We start from the raw sequence: 14,949 nt of genomic DNA, 5'->3' as shown, positions 1-14,949 counted from the left end.
ATTTATTTATAATTTATTTTAAGTTATGATTCACTCTGTATAAAATATATAATACTTACATAAATATATTATTAATTATACTTATAATATTATTAATACTTATATAATATAATATTATAAATTAAATTGATTATATAAATATAATCAATTTATATATATATATATATTTATATTTTATGTCATTTTTAATTATTTCTTATTTATTTCTTTCATTATTTATTTATCATGATATTTATAAATTAAATTTTTTTACATACCTTATGGAATTCCGGCTGTATCGTAACTTGAGTTATTCCCATTTCTATAAAAAATGCTGTTACTTGATCAGTAATACTGGTATATACCTATATAAAAAAATATTTGCAATCCAATTAACGTTATTTTTTATTAGATACATTCGCCAAAAAGAAGATATTTACCATTGGGTCCAAGAATATGATGTGAACTGTCGATATTATTTTTTGTCCCGTTAATTGCCATACGTGTAAATCATGGACATTCACAATCCCAGGGAAAGCTTCTAGCAATTCTCTTTTAAGAGAATCGATGTTTATATGATTAGGAATAGTTTGAAGCAATATCAAACCTGATTCTTTCACTATAATGAAATAAAAATTTTCATAAATGATAAAAATAATATAATGAGCATTATATACTAACAATATTAGAATTATATATATATAGATAATAATTAGAAAAAATATCAAGAATATCGTAAGTTGAAAATATTATATAAAAATAATCTATAATTCAAATAAAAGATTAAATTAAAATTATACGAAAATACTTACTATATGAATAACTAAGGGCGAAGAGTGAAATGGAAGAAATAATAGCGAAAAGTGGATCGATATATTTGGCTACGCCAGAATCGGTGAAATATACTAGAATAGATACCAAGATAACGAAAACACAGCCCAAAGCATCACGACATGTTTCTCGAAGTCCTTGGCTCTTTGGTATGCCCAAAGGACTTCGTCTGGTTTGCGAAGATAACTGTTGTTCACCCACTTTCGTTTGCTGTGAATTAACATTTCTAGAAAATAGATAAATATGTATCTTAGTTTTGAAAGTCTTTTATATTTTATCTTTTATTTTCAAGAATAGATAATTGTATATTTTAACTTTTGAAAATACTTTGTTTAAATTATCAGAATACAATAATGATTATTTTTTGATTTTGGTTTAAATTTTCTATATTTCGTCTAAATTTTTAAAAATAAGTAAATCTATATCTTAATATTTCAGATATGTTTTATCTGATTTTAAACTAGATGAGAATAAAATATCCACTTATAAAATAATCATTGAATCTAATGAAATCAAAAATAGATAAATAATTTATTTATTGAACTTTAAAAATTGTTTTAAATATTAAATAATCAAATATTATTTTTCATATATTATATTTAGATACAAGAAATTCTACTGTATCTGTAACGTTGATTACCTTCGTAATATCACATCTCCATTCATTGTGACGTGAAGAACAATACCTTGATTAAAGGTATATCCTCCAATTAATATATAACAAAACGCATTGAGGAGGATTCCAGATGCACCAATTGTAAGAACAGGCAGAGGATGGTGCATTTCGTCCAAGTGGTCTATGTGTACCAAAGTCTGCATAGCTTCAACCAGTAAGGAAAAACAGAAGGATGCTAGAAATACGCAGCAGACGAGCATCGTGACTATATCTATCCTCGCCCAACCGAAAGTGTTTTTCATTCGCCTATCCGATCGTGATTGCTAAAAAAAATAATTTTTTCATTTATTAAAAATTATTAAAAAATATTTCACTAATTTAAAATATTTTGTATAAATATTATCATCATTTTTTTTAATGCTTAAATATAATTGTCAATGAATTTTAGTTTCAAAGATATATGCAAAAATATTTTTAATATTACATATCAAAGTTTTAATTGGAATAGATTTGAGTAAATTTAGGATGAATTTGAAATAAGTTTGAATTAAATTTGAATTGTGTTTGATTTAGATTCAGATTAAGTTAGTTAATTTCTTTTTAAATCTTCCTTAGAAATATCTTAAATCTTTTATAATAAATTATAATTGATTGATAATTAAAATAAATTAGAATTTCGATATAAGATTGTTAAAATTCTAAAAAATAAAATAATTGATTTAATAATTTGTTAATCGAAAAGAAAATAAATATTCGAATCATTTTATTATTACCTTAGTTTTTGTTGATAGAGATGTGGAAGAACCTCGTTCATCGCCATTTATACAAATAACAGAATTTCGTAACGAACTAGAAGTGCTGTTATCATTGTAACCATTTTGACGATGACTATACTACAAAAAAGAAATATGCTAGTACTTACTTGAATAAGACTAATTAATAAGTCATAAATAAATGATATTATATTATAAATAAAAACAATTAATTTAATTTTAAATATTGTTTTAATTATTCTTTCTTATCTATTCTTTATCTAAATATTTACATAAAAATTTATTATATAATTTCTATTTAAAATTTAACTTTGCAATTGAAAGAAAAACCAAATAATCAGAATAAAAATATGACATTAATGATGTTAAAAATAATAATAATGATGATTTATAAGATATATCATAATTAGTAATAAGAATTATAATATCATATAATTAAAATATTATTTTAATACTATTAATATTATATATTAATCACTTCTTTTTTTAAATTTAAATTTGAATCAATTGTAATCGTGTTAACTACGATTACAATAATGTATGAGTTTAAATCGAATAAAAGAATAATATTTTGTATGAAAATGATTTATTAATGGCTACATTATCTAGAAGAGAGAATAAGAATGCAATATAAAAAAAAATAAAAATTTCACATTTTTTTTTGGAAATCATTTTAAAGAATGAATTTTAAATTTGACGTTATGTTAGTTTTCATATCATTAAGGAAGTTTTTCAAGCAAAGAACTTTGAAGGTAATCCTAATGATATATATATATAGATATATATATATAGATATATAGATAGATAGATAGATAACAAAAAAGATTGTATTTAAATCTTTTATGGATAAACTTATCAGCTTCCTTGAAATTCTTTTCTGTATTTCATTTTTTTTTACTAATAACAAAATAACATATTTCTAATGCATCAATTTAATTCAATATGAAATACAATGAATTTATGAAATTTGATGAATAAAAATAAAAAAAAAAGATATAAAAATTATTAAACAAATATTCGATACGATAAAAAAAATTAAAACAAGTGATAAAAACAAAAGAAAAATGTTCAAAGTGATAATAATCATTTTATAATTACCTCTCACTTGATCCAAATAAATATCATGTTTTGCTAAAAATCCAAAAATATAATAATACTATACATATATTAATATATTTTTTACAATTATACATATAAAAGGAAAAGAATTTAAATATCTTCAACTTATAATTTTTATACATAATATAAACTTATTATTAACTTATATAAAACTTGCTATTTTTTATAAAAATTACTAAAAAATGAAATTTATACATGCTTACAATTTTTATTTGAAACTTACCTTGATTGATGCGATACAGCCGACAAGTGCAATAATGTTGCACAGCATATGATAAGCGTTGAGTAGCAATGTCAGTGAATGAGTCACATGGCTAGCGACTATCTCGACGAGGAAGAAAGCGGTGGTGAAGAACAGGACCAGGTACAACTGGACCGGCTGTAGTCTTCTGAACCATTCTTTCACAGCCATGACCCTGCAGCAAAACCATGCAAGTGAACGTTCCTATTTTGTCGTACAACATATCACACAGCTATATATGTATATGTATATACGCAGAAGACCACCATGGTTCCATCTGCTGAGAGATCGTTATCTTTTTATCTTTTTTTACCATTGTCTTTTTCTACTCTAACTTTTTTTTTTTATTTTCTTCTCATAAAAAAATGAAATTTAGAATTAATTTAAAAGTTTCTTCGAAGAAATTTGGTTATTAATTTGAAATAGTTTTTTAATTAATATAAACTGCGAATGAATAATTGAGGAATAAATTATTAAAGTTAGAAAAAGATAATTATTCTATTTTCTAATTTAGAATTTAAAAATTTTAAAATTTTAAAAATTTAAAAAAATATGATATTAATTAAACTATTTCATTTTTCAATTGTTAAAATTATTTATTATTTCTTTCAATTTATTATTTATCCAATATATTATCTATAATTAAAAAATAATGGCATTATTACTTTCCGAAGATACACATATACAAAGTTGCACATAACAAGGAAATTATATCACGTAACGAGCTCAAACAACTCTTAGAAGCCGATCAAATAAATTCAACATCCAAACAAAGTATAGTTGACGTAATAGACTCATATTAACACGTGATGTTAGTCAGTCACGATACTATCGCATAGTGAACAATAATAAAAACTGTGTTTCACCGATTTATTATAAAACTTGTCATAAAATTTATCGTTATATTAGGCATTAAAATCTAGTAACAAACCGTGTACATATATACTTCTCAGTTAATTTTCTCAAATTGTGAATCATAAAACACTAAAAATTATAATGAACTATTTCAATATTAGTTTGATTAATCAGAAATTTGCTTTTTTACGTAAAAAAATTTGTACATAAATCTAAATTATCAGTAGATCTGATCTGATAAATATCAGATTCAACTTGACAATATGGAATTAGAAATTTTCATATGAGTGCATTTTACAATGGCTAATTTATTCACTATTAATAAATAAAATAATACACTTACGATGATAAATTAAATAATTTTTCATTGATTATATGCAAAATTTTAAAATGAAGTTTTCGATCGTTCGATTGTTTAATCGCCCGAACTAAATGCCAAAAATATTTATCTATCACATTATTTCTAATCATTAAAATATTAATTTTTCTAAGATATTAATTAATTAATTGCTTGAAATTAAGAATTTTTTCATTACATATAAAACTTTCAAACAAAATCACTTGATTGTTTAATTGTTTATATTAAACACCAAATATATATATATTTATCGTAATTCATGAAATAGCTACACTACGATTATGTTTTTAAGATTATCTTATTAATCAATAAAATTATTTCATATTAAGAATGTTTCACTAATAACTCAAAAGTAACTATCTATCACAATTTTCAAAATAAATATATTACGATAGTGATCTCAAGCTACTAACGAATAGAATTATTTCATATTAACACAGAAAATATTGCAATTCAATAATTCGATTATTCGATCTATTAGAATATATTCTATACGATGATCACATTTCAAACTATAATAAATGAAATTATCTCACATTAATACACAAAACATAACGAAATATCACTTGATTCTTCATATCTATCACAATTGCCGACGAATCAACGGATGTGGTTGTCACACACTTGATACTATGAAGAAAAACAACGGTGCACCGGATGATTATCACTAAGGCCACGTGGTTTACCGGTAGTGAATATTCCGAGAAACATTTTTATAATCAGCTCACTTCAAAAATCGCAACAAAATTTTAATTCGAAATGTATACATACGACATGTTACACCGTACTATTTACCGTCACTTAGCCTTCAATCGAGCCAATAGAGGTCTCCTCCGCTTCTGTCCCCTCGAACCATGCAACTTGTTGTGCCTCTGTAACGCGCTATATCCGTCATCCACGCTCCACCATGATAACGGGCTCGAACGGAAAGAACCACTGTGTGTTCCTGTTTCAACGAGCTGCTTATTGCTTTTTTCTTCAGCTCGAAGTAAGAAAGACGAGAGAATGAAAAAAGAACGATAGATTTTGATGGAACCCTGTTGTGAATTAAGTATAAGTATAAGATAAGAGCCCAGTTATTGTATCTCCCTCAAGAAATGTTTATCAATGTAATTAATTAGTTTTTTATATTTTTTAAAAAAGAAATTTAAAAAAAGAGATATTATTTTTATGATAAAATTTAAGTTTTTATTTATTATATGTATAATTTTCTTTAAAAATATATTCTAGAAAATATTTTATCAAAATATTATTCTAGTTGTAGAATCATAAAAAATGCAAGGAAATAATGATTACTCATATGTTAACAAAAGACTTTACTGAAGATAATGATAAAATAAAGAATTATGAGTGCTAGAAAGTGCAAGGAAATAATAATTAATCATATGGTAATCAGAGACTTCATTAAAGATAATGATAAAATAAAGAGTTATAAATATTAAAAATATTATGTTTCTACATTATAAAAAGTTAGAAATATGTAAGTAAAATAATAATTCATTATATTTTGTAGCAATTAATTTTGTTTTAAAAGAAAAAAGTAATGAATTCATAAAAAAATTAATTAATAATTAATTCTTTATAAATTTTAATGTAAAAAAAATTAAAAAATACCTTCAAATTATTCAAAAACTTTCAAATTCTCATTGAATTGATATGAAAATCGAGAGTTAAACGAGGTACTAATGGAATAGTTGAGTCGAAATTTGATCCCAATATGGCTCGACTGAAGCTTGGAGTTCCCTTTGTATCGAACATAGAAAAGGATAGTGAATAAAAGAAAAGAAGACTGAAGTAAAAATAAATATTTCTGAGTGCGTAAAGGATAATCTTTTTCAGTAGTAAGTATGAATAGCAAACACTTACACCATAGATCGTGTATTGTCTAACTTTTACTTTTACTACTGTATATATTCATATATACAATACAAAAGATGGAATAGAAAATGCATTATTTGTAAAATATAAATAGTCATCCTGGAAATTATTTCTATGATATATATATTATGAGATGACGTATTCTTGAAGATATTATTCGAAGGATTAGTATTTTAAGAAGAGAGGTTATAAATTAAGAATTTTTGGTCCCTCCTTCTCTGTACATTCCCACCCATAAGTATTTGAATATATAATTCAAATATAAAATTTTATTAATTAATTATAAGTTGAAGATTAAAAATTATTACTGTAATAAAATATCAATTTTTTAATTATGATTTACAACATAATTTCTTTTTATAATAAATAATAACTCTCATTATTTTGTAATAAATTATAATTAAGAATACAATATATTATAATAGTTATCTTTAATGAATAATATACTTTATAATAGTTTTATAAAAGCAATTAATAAATATGTAGTTATATATTTTAGTAATAAATTATAATAATTGTATTGAGAATGAAATTAATATGTATACTTTACACATTTATGCTGATTAATGAAAAATAATATAAACTTCTACTTAAAAAATTTTTAAAAAGTTATCATATAAAACTTGTGTTATTATTATTATATATTATATTTAATCAATTTTTTTATAAATTTTATTATTTGATAAAATATAAATAAAAAATTTTAATTGAGTGCATTTCTTAGTAAAATTTTCAATCTTTCTTTATTTATACTATAAACTTCTTTATTTTCTATAGTATCTATTAATGATTTATTTTGTTTTTGCAAATATAATAAATAAAAAATCTTAAAATTTTTTAACAAGATTGTATCTGCATGGGATATGAATAAGCTTGAATGACGAGATGGGTAGAGGTCCATTGAATTATTATTCTTATTTTTAGTTTTTTTTGACAATTCTTTATGATTTATTATGATGTATTAACTTTTTTATAATATAGATTTAATAAGAAATCAAAAAAAGATTTACGATTTCTAGAAATAAATTGCTTCGAAATATTAAATCAATTTTTTATAATTATAAAAATAAATAATTTTAAATGTATAAATTTATATAAATATATAAATATATAATAAATATATAAATAAATATATAAATATATAAATAAATATGATTCATCCAAATAAGTTTTTTATTCATTAATATCTATTCAAATAATATTCATTATGTTATGTTATATTAATTTTTTTGTTTCTTGATTAAATAATTCGAATATTATTATTGATTTTTTATCATATCGTTTATTTCTAATCCATTACTGATTAATTACTGAAACTTTTATAATTATTTCGAATAATACTTAACAATAAGATGACTTTAATATATTTATCTGACTCATAAACATAAATAACGGTAAAATTCGCTGAAATGACGTAAAATTTTGACGAGTGTTTAGCATCAGTGACACGTCTAAAGGAGGAATGTTTGGATTACGGATTGTCGGAAGTTATTTTTCCCAAGTTTCCATGTATAATCAGGGAGTATTGATAAATCATTTACATGTCGACCTTCGATACCAAAAGTAATCTCTATATCCGTATATCTATTACGCGTGAAAATTATTATATATTTACTGAAATATTTATTCAAGAGCTGCGAAGAATTGAATAAATAGAATAATTTTTTTATCGAATCCAAAAAAAAAATATAGAGCTTTATGATTTTTACGTATTTATAATTTTTTTTATTAGAAATGAATCGAAATATTTTTAAATTTTATGAAATTTTTGAAATGTTAAAAATTTTTTAAATTTAGAATATTTATTTATATTTTTTCCAAATTCGAAAATTCGAAAAATTTTTTTTCGATATGTTTTGAAGTTTCGAGTGTTCCACTTTTAATTTTTATATAAAATTTTCCTATTATTATTTACATCATCTAGTAACACTCGAATAAGATAATTTTCTTCAGTTATCTTTTTATCAGTTAATCGAGATCATTTTTCGACCATCAAAGATGTCTCAATTGGTCACGATATTTATTTTATATTTTATCGAACATCAAAGATATACATTGAAATAACATGATTCTGTAACAAGCTTCAAAACATATACCTATTTACACTCTCATCAAAGATACGTGTGGTAAATGCGAGGGTCATCAGAGAGTTAGTTGCACACATCCGGTCGCGGTAATAGCTTTTGAACTCTAAAATATATCCGCTTCTCCTATCATGATTGTCATCTTAATACAGTTACATTGAATTATAAGCTCGTATTAGCTTGTTAACTCTAAAGACAAACTTTTTTTTTTCTGTTTAAATTTCTTATTTTCATTGTATATCAAGACAAATATTTGTAAAAGTGAGAAAAGTAAGATATATTTTTATTGACTTATTCAATAATCAAAGAAATAAAAGTGAGAGAAGTAAGATATAGTTTTATTGACCTATTCAGTAATCAAAGAAATAAAAGTGAGAGAAGTAAGATATAGTTTCATTGACCTATTCAATAATCAAAGAAATATATATCATTATTTCATAAATATATATATTATTAAAAAGTTTCAAAATAGTCATATTTTTATATGAAAAATATGACTATTTTAAAAAAAAATCATTGTTATAAATATTATAAAATATTATTAAATTATAAGAAATATTAAATTAAATTATAAGAAATGTTTTTATTAATATGAGACAGAGAAAAAATTACAAATATAAATGTAAAATATTAAAATAAACTATATAGAAAAATAATTATCTTGAAATTCAATTAATGAATGTTATGAAACTTATTTATACAATATCTTATCATCCAAACGTATTCATTAACAAGTGCAATAATATATATTTCCAAAAAATAATTTTTTTCTTCTTTATAATATACTTATCATCATTTTTAGTAATTTTTTTATCTATAAAAAGAAAGATTCAGATATTTTAATGTGATTTAAAGAAACAAATGAAACAGACATTTCAAATCGTATGAAAAAAAATTGTTTTTGCCATTTTTTAAACAAACGCTATTTTAAAAATTACTGTTAAATAAAAAGTTACAAAATTAAATAAAGAAATTAAGTTGTGTATTATATAATATATAATTTTGTTACTTTTTGTTTAATATATTGTTGAATATATTAAACCTGATCAGTTCTATTTGACACTAAAAGACAATAAAATTTTAAGTTTTATTTTTTCTTACTCACAATCAATTGTTTGCAAGTTACAACTTTCTTGTTTATTGTTATTTTTAATTGATAATTTCTACTCCATTATTTTATTATATTATCATATTTATCATAATTTATTATAAATAATATTAAAATTATTCTTTTAATAAAAAAGACTTATTAGAATTTTTAAATTTTTCTTATTTCATTGAAGATCTGAGAATCATAGCAATATATTAATCTTAAATATTAATTTATAAATATAAATAATAATTCATAATAATTATGACTTACATTACTATAATTCTCCAATATTCTCTGTATAAGATAATTAAAATAATTTTATAAATTTAATAAAAGACAGTCATGTTCTAAAAAAAAGTAAGGAAACAGCAGTCTATTATTAATTTCTCAGAGATTGTTCACAAAGTATCACTAACCTTGCTCTATGTATGCAATTACAGTAAAAGACGATGATCTGTATTAATTTTCCCTAATGTCATATGGAACTGTCGCGATATCGGCAGAAACTGTCTTCCAGTTGACTCAGTTGTATCTTTGTCCATTTTAATTATCGTAAATGTAGCCAGTTCCCGATAACCCAAGATTACCATTTTTATTATCGGACAATAAGTAGTGCACAAATATGGAACCATGACGGTTTCCTGATAACCGGTGCCAATCGATTGTGTTTAATTGTTGAAAACTGAACTAAGCCACCGTTTAATTCTCTATTTTAGATTTACATCTATTTCTATTTTTTCGTTTAAATCTCTTTCAAAACTTTTGTAAAAATTTCAAAATTTTTATTATTTTTGAGAGTGATTTTTGTAATTTTCGAATTTCGAATAAATATTAATTGAGATTGTATAATTGAATAATTGATGTTATCTTTGATTATTTTGAGATTTTAAATTTTTTTCTCTTCGAGATTCGAGATTCAATTGTACTATGTTTCCCCTTGGAATTAGAGATTTGTGTAAATCTCTGTAAATGCCATTGAGAACAAATAAAGTTATGCCATGTATCACAAATACGATCTGATTTTTATGAATAATTCACGATACGAGGCTGAAGAGAATATTTTACTTTATAAAAATACTCATATTTCATGTATAAGGACAAAGAAGATAAATTTAATGTAAGTTGTATATCATTTTTCTAATGTTAAAATATAATTGACTTTTCAATATTAATATTTTAATTCATTAATATTATATATATATATATATATATATAATAATCATGCAAACTTATTTTTACTTTATAATTGCAGATATAAAATATTTTTTAATTTGATAATCTTAATTTAAGTGTTCTAAATTAAATGTATTAAAGAAAATGATTGAAATTAAAAGTTAAAATTAAAATTTTGTCTAATATTTCAAATATGACATGAAAATTTATAATTACATTTAAATAATATTTTCTTCAATTCAATTACATTATCATTATTTAACTTTGAAATAAAATCAAAAAGATGATCTTCCATAACATAGATAATATAATTATGCAGGCAAATAACTGTAAAATCTATTCATGATGTATAATGAGAGAAAGCAGTTCAATTTAAAAAATCAGTGAAACCGAAGTAATTGAAAGTAATGTTTTGTTGTATTGCTTCTTCCCATAAAATGAGTAAAGGAAAAGTCTCTTAGTAACATATTACATATCTACATATCTTATTGAATATACTTATATACATATGTATAGCAATCTGTTATTATCAAAATGAAAGAAAAATCATTATTGAAAGAATAAACACGATGAATAAGTTTCTCTAACTTTCCATGAAACTTTTCTCCAATTTATATGTAACTCTTACTTTAACAACTTCATTACGCACATATACATATACATATATATATATATAAAGAAATTAATGCATCAGAAGAATTATTTAAATTTATTATTTAAATTATTATCATATCATCATTATTTAAATATTTTATCATATTATTTATTCTTCTTTCATTCTAATATTAATTTAATTTTATTAATTTAATTTTATTAATTTAATAAAATTAAATTAATATTAAAATAATATTAAGATAATATTAATTTATTAATTTAATTATATATTACTTTTTATTAAATGTACATATTTAACTAATATAAATATTATTATAAATTGAATATTTAAATATTTATTGTAGATTAAATATTTCATGAAAATATAAGAATTGTTATTTGCAAAAATGGTCAAGATGTATTTATGACAATTAAGAAAATTTAAAAATTGTTTTCTTTCTATGTTATAAAAATATTAATAAAAATTTATCCGATTATATTTGATAGTAATATTCTACTAATTCGATGGACCATGACAAAATATAACGATGGAATAGGGTGAAAAAGTTATGAACAAACTTATCTTATATAACGATATCACAATCGATGGAAAGTACTCAAGAGAAAATCAATGTAATATAACGATTTATCTAATATTTTATCTAATATTTTTATATTTTTTAATTTTTATCTTTTGAAATAACATTCGAATCTTTTATAAAAATTATTCTTAAAAAAATTTGTAAAAATTAATATTTCTTTTTTTTCAAATTTTGTACTTAACGAATCGATAAATTTATTACAAATTTTAATAAACATAAATTATTTTCTCTTATATTTTTGAAAATTATCAATATCAAATTTTTTATATCAATACTTAAATATAATACTTTCTTATATTATAAATAGTTACTGTTTACTATTTTTAAATTTTGTTATAATTAGTGTATGATAATTCTAATTCCTCTCGCTGTGATAACATATATTTATCAATAATATGATTCATGAAATAAATTTAAATAAATCATTAAATGAATTTCATAATCAATATCAATTTAACTTTTTCCTGTAGTTTAATATATAATCAATATTTTATCAAAATTTGAATATTAATAATATATAAGATAAACAAGTATAATTAATCAAGAAATAACAAATACATAAATGTTTCTTACCCCATGCAATTTTTCTCGCATAATTTCCAAGGAAATAACAACAACATGTTGACGCAGATCCAGTTGTCTACCCGTTTTCTTGGCGAAGTCCTATCACCTCCTGACATCATCTTGTTTTGTTACCACGAACGTCGATCTGCGATAGCATGCACTATCAATACTACTTTTTTTTTCATGATTACTATAATTATTTAATCGAACAGAAAACAAACAATATTACTCACTCTATTTATTGCATTATTTAATTATTTTATTAATTGGCACGATTTTTTCGATAATTTAAAATAATTATTCGGTGCATTCATTTGATTTAAGTATTAATTTTGCAGAATTTCCAATGATAATAACGTGAATGTTGACTGAAAAAAAATGAAAAAAATTTGATATCTATTTCGAATTCATTGAAATAAATATTTGTAATACGAAGTATATATAATAACTTCTCTGCACAAATGATATTACAAATCTATCGATTACTACCATTTACACGCGTGTTAATTTTAATGCATTTCTAGCGATAAAAATCTTATTGAATCTTGTGAACGTAATTAAAATTAAGTAGTTATATCGATAATTCTAAAAAAAATATAGTAAAGTTTCAATTCTATTTTATTAAAATTCTATTATAAAATTATATTTGAAACCATTATATTATGAATATCATAAAAAAAATTATAAAATATATTTAATAATATAAATATCGTAATATATTATATTAAAAAAATTTAAATTATAATAATTTTTCTTTCTATTTAATACAACTATATATTAATGAAATATTAAATTAATTTTATTGAAAGTAAATATAAAAAATCATGATAAAAGTTATTTAAATTTATAAAATTTTGCAACGAAAATTTATTCATTCCTGTATTTATATTATTAAATAATTGATTGCGGAAAATTTTAATTATACAAAATAATAAGGAATAAAAATCTTTAAATTTTTTTCATAAAATTTTCTTGAATAATCAAATTTTAAATGATTAAAATGAATTTTTATTTATAATTAAATGTTTTCTATACAGATTACATTCTCACAATTCTTGTATTGGCCCGATTAAACGTATGAAGCAGCAAATTTGATACTTACGACTCCGGTTTATCGAGATATATCAGGTTCTCCATGTCGACAAGCATGCCACTATGTACAATAGCACGTCTACCATTGAAACCAGAAAAAACTCGCAGTGAGTTCAACACGATCGATTTTATTATAAAATCGGTATATTCTCATAATTGTGTGATCTGCCACTCTTATAACGTTGTCCAGTACGGTTGTTCCCGCGATCTGCCCGCGAACTCTAACATCAGTTCAAGAATGGTTTACTCCGGCAAATGTAGAGAGACTATAAGCTCTCCTCTCCATCGTCGATTTTACCTTCCGTTTAATGTATTTTGTATATATTAATTATTTTAATATGCCAATTTCATTTTTTATATTCAAACATATAAACAAAGTTATCACATTCTTTGTAAATTTTTTGTTTCAGTTTTCTTATATATATCATTTTATCATGGATACTACTAAATGTAATATCAATATAATTAAGATTACTGTATTTGATATGTACATTCATCTTGAATTGAAAATATTTGGAATATTTTAATAAAAAAATGATTTCTTTTAATGATGATGATTTATTTTAACATAACGTGAAATTTGAATTAAGTTTTCTTTTCTTTCTTTTTTTATGATAACAATTAAAATAAAATTAAAATTGTAGTCATTGAAAAAAGGTTAATAATTCTAATGAACATATACTATTGATAAGAAACTGAATATTCAAATAAAAAAAAAATTAATGATATTACAAATAAAATGTATCATATCAATCGATTATTATAAATAAATTGGAAATTGACAGAAAAAATAAATAATAAATTTCTCGCACTTGAAGGCTTTAATTCATTACCATTTTCGTATCATTTTCAACATTACCGATTTAGTACACAACGAAAATTCAACCATAAATATGATATAAGATAGATCTATTACTCGATATATTTTTTATTCTTCATCTAATTTTATTATAAATTTAGTTTTAATTCCAACCACTAATGTTGTAATCTTATTCTATACTGAATCGGTAACATTGAAAATGATATTATAATGATAACGGCTTTAAATTTTTTCAAAATACAGAATGAAAAAATATGTATATTTTCTTTACATATTA

At 21.9% G+C, this 14,949-nt stretch overlaps 1 protein-coding gene across 9 annotated transcripts in view; it reads right to left on the bottom strand.

The window, feature by feature from the left end:
* LOC102675578 (zinc transporter 1) overlaps positions 1-14,117 on the bottom strand; it is a 14,993-nt gene extending 876 nt beyond the window's left edge. Inside the window, exons 1-10 of one of the 9 annotated variants that reach the window (XM_031515113.1) lie at positions 13,863-14,111; positions 12,994-13,128; positions 12,770-12,905; positions 5,568-5,718; positions 3,542-3,734; positions 2,200-2,319; positions 1,451-1,749; positions 792-1,036; positions 420-598; positions 258-344 (exon numbers count right to left, since the gene is read on the bottom strand). In XM_031515113.1, coding sequence (XP_031370973.1) covers positions 258-344; positions 420-598; positions 792-1,036; positions 1,451-1,749; positions 2,200-2,319; positions 3,542-3,730 — 1,119 coding nt within the window. In that variant the 5' untranslated portion in view covers positions 3,731-3,734; positions 5,568-5,718; positions 12,770-12,905; positions 12,994-13,128; positions 13,863-14,111. The other 8 variants (XM_006609478.2, XM_006609479.2, XM_031515115.1 and 5 more) reach the window with 8 other exon arrangements.
* Positions 14,118-14,949: the final 832 nt, after the last annotated feature.

Source organism: Apis dorsata, unplaced genomic scaffold (genome assembly GCF_000469605.1).
Source record: "Apis dorsata unplaced genomic scaffold, Apis dorsata 1.3 scaffold_56, whole genome shotgun sequence".
Lineage (NCBI taxonomy): Eukaryota > Metazoa > Arthropoda > Insecta > Hymenoptera > Apidae > Apis > Apis dorsata.
The sequence above is the reverse complement of the archived record's forward strand: the minus strand, read 5'-3'. Positions and strand labels throughout refer to the sequence as shown.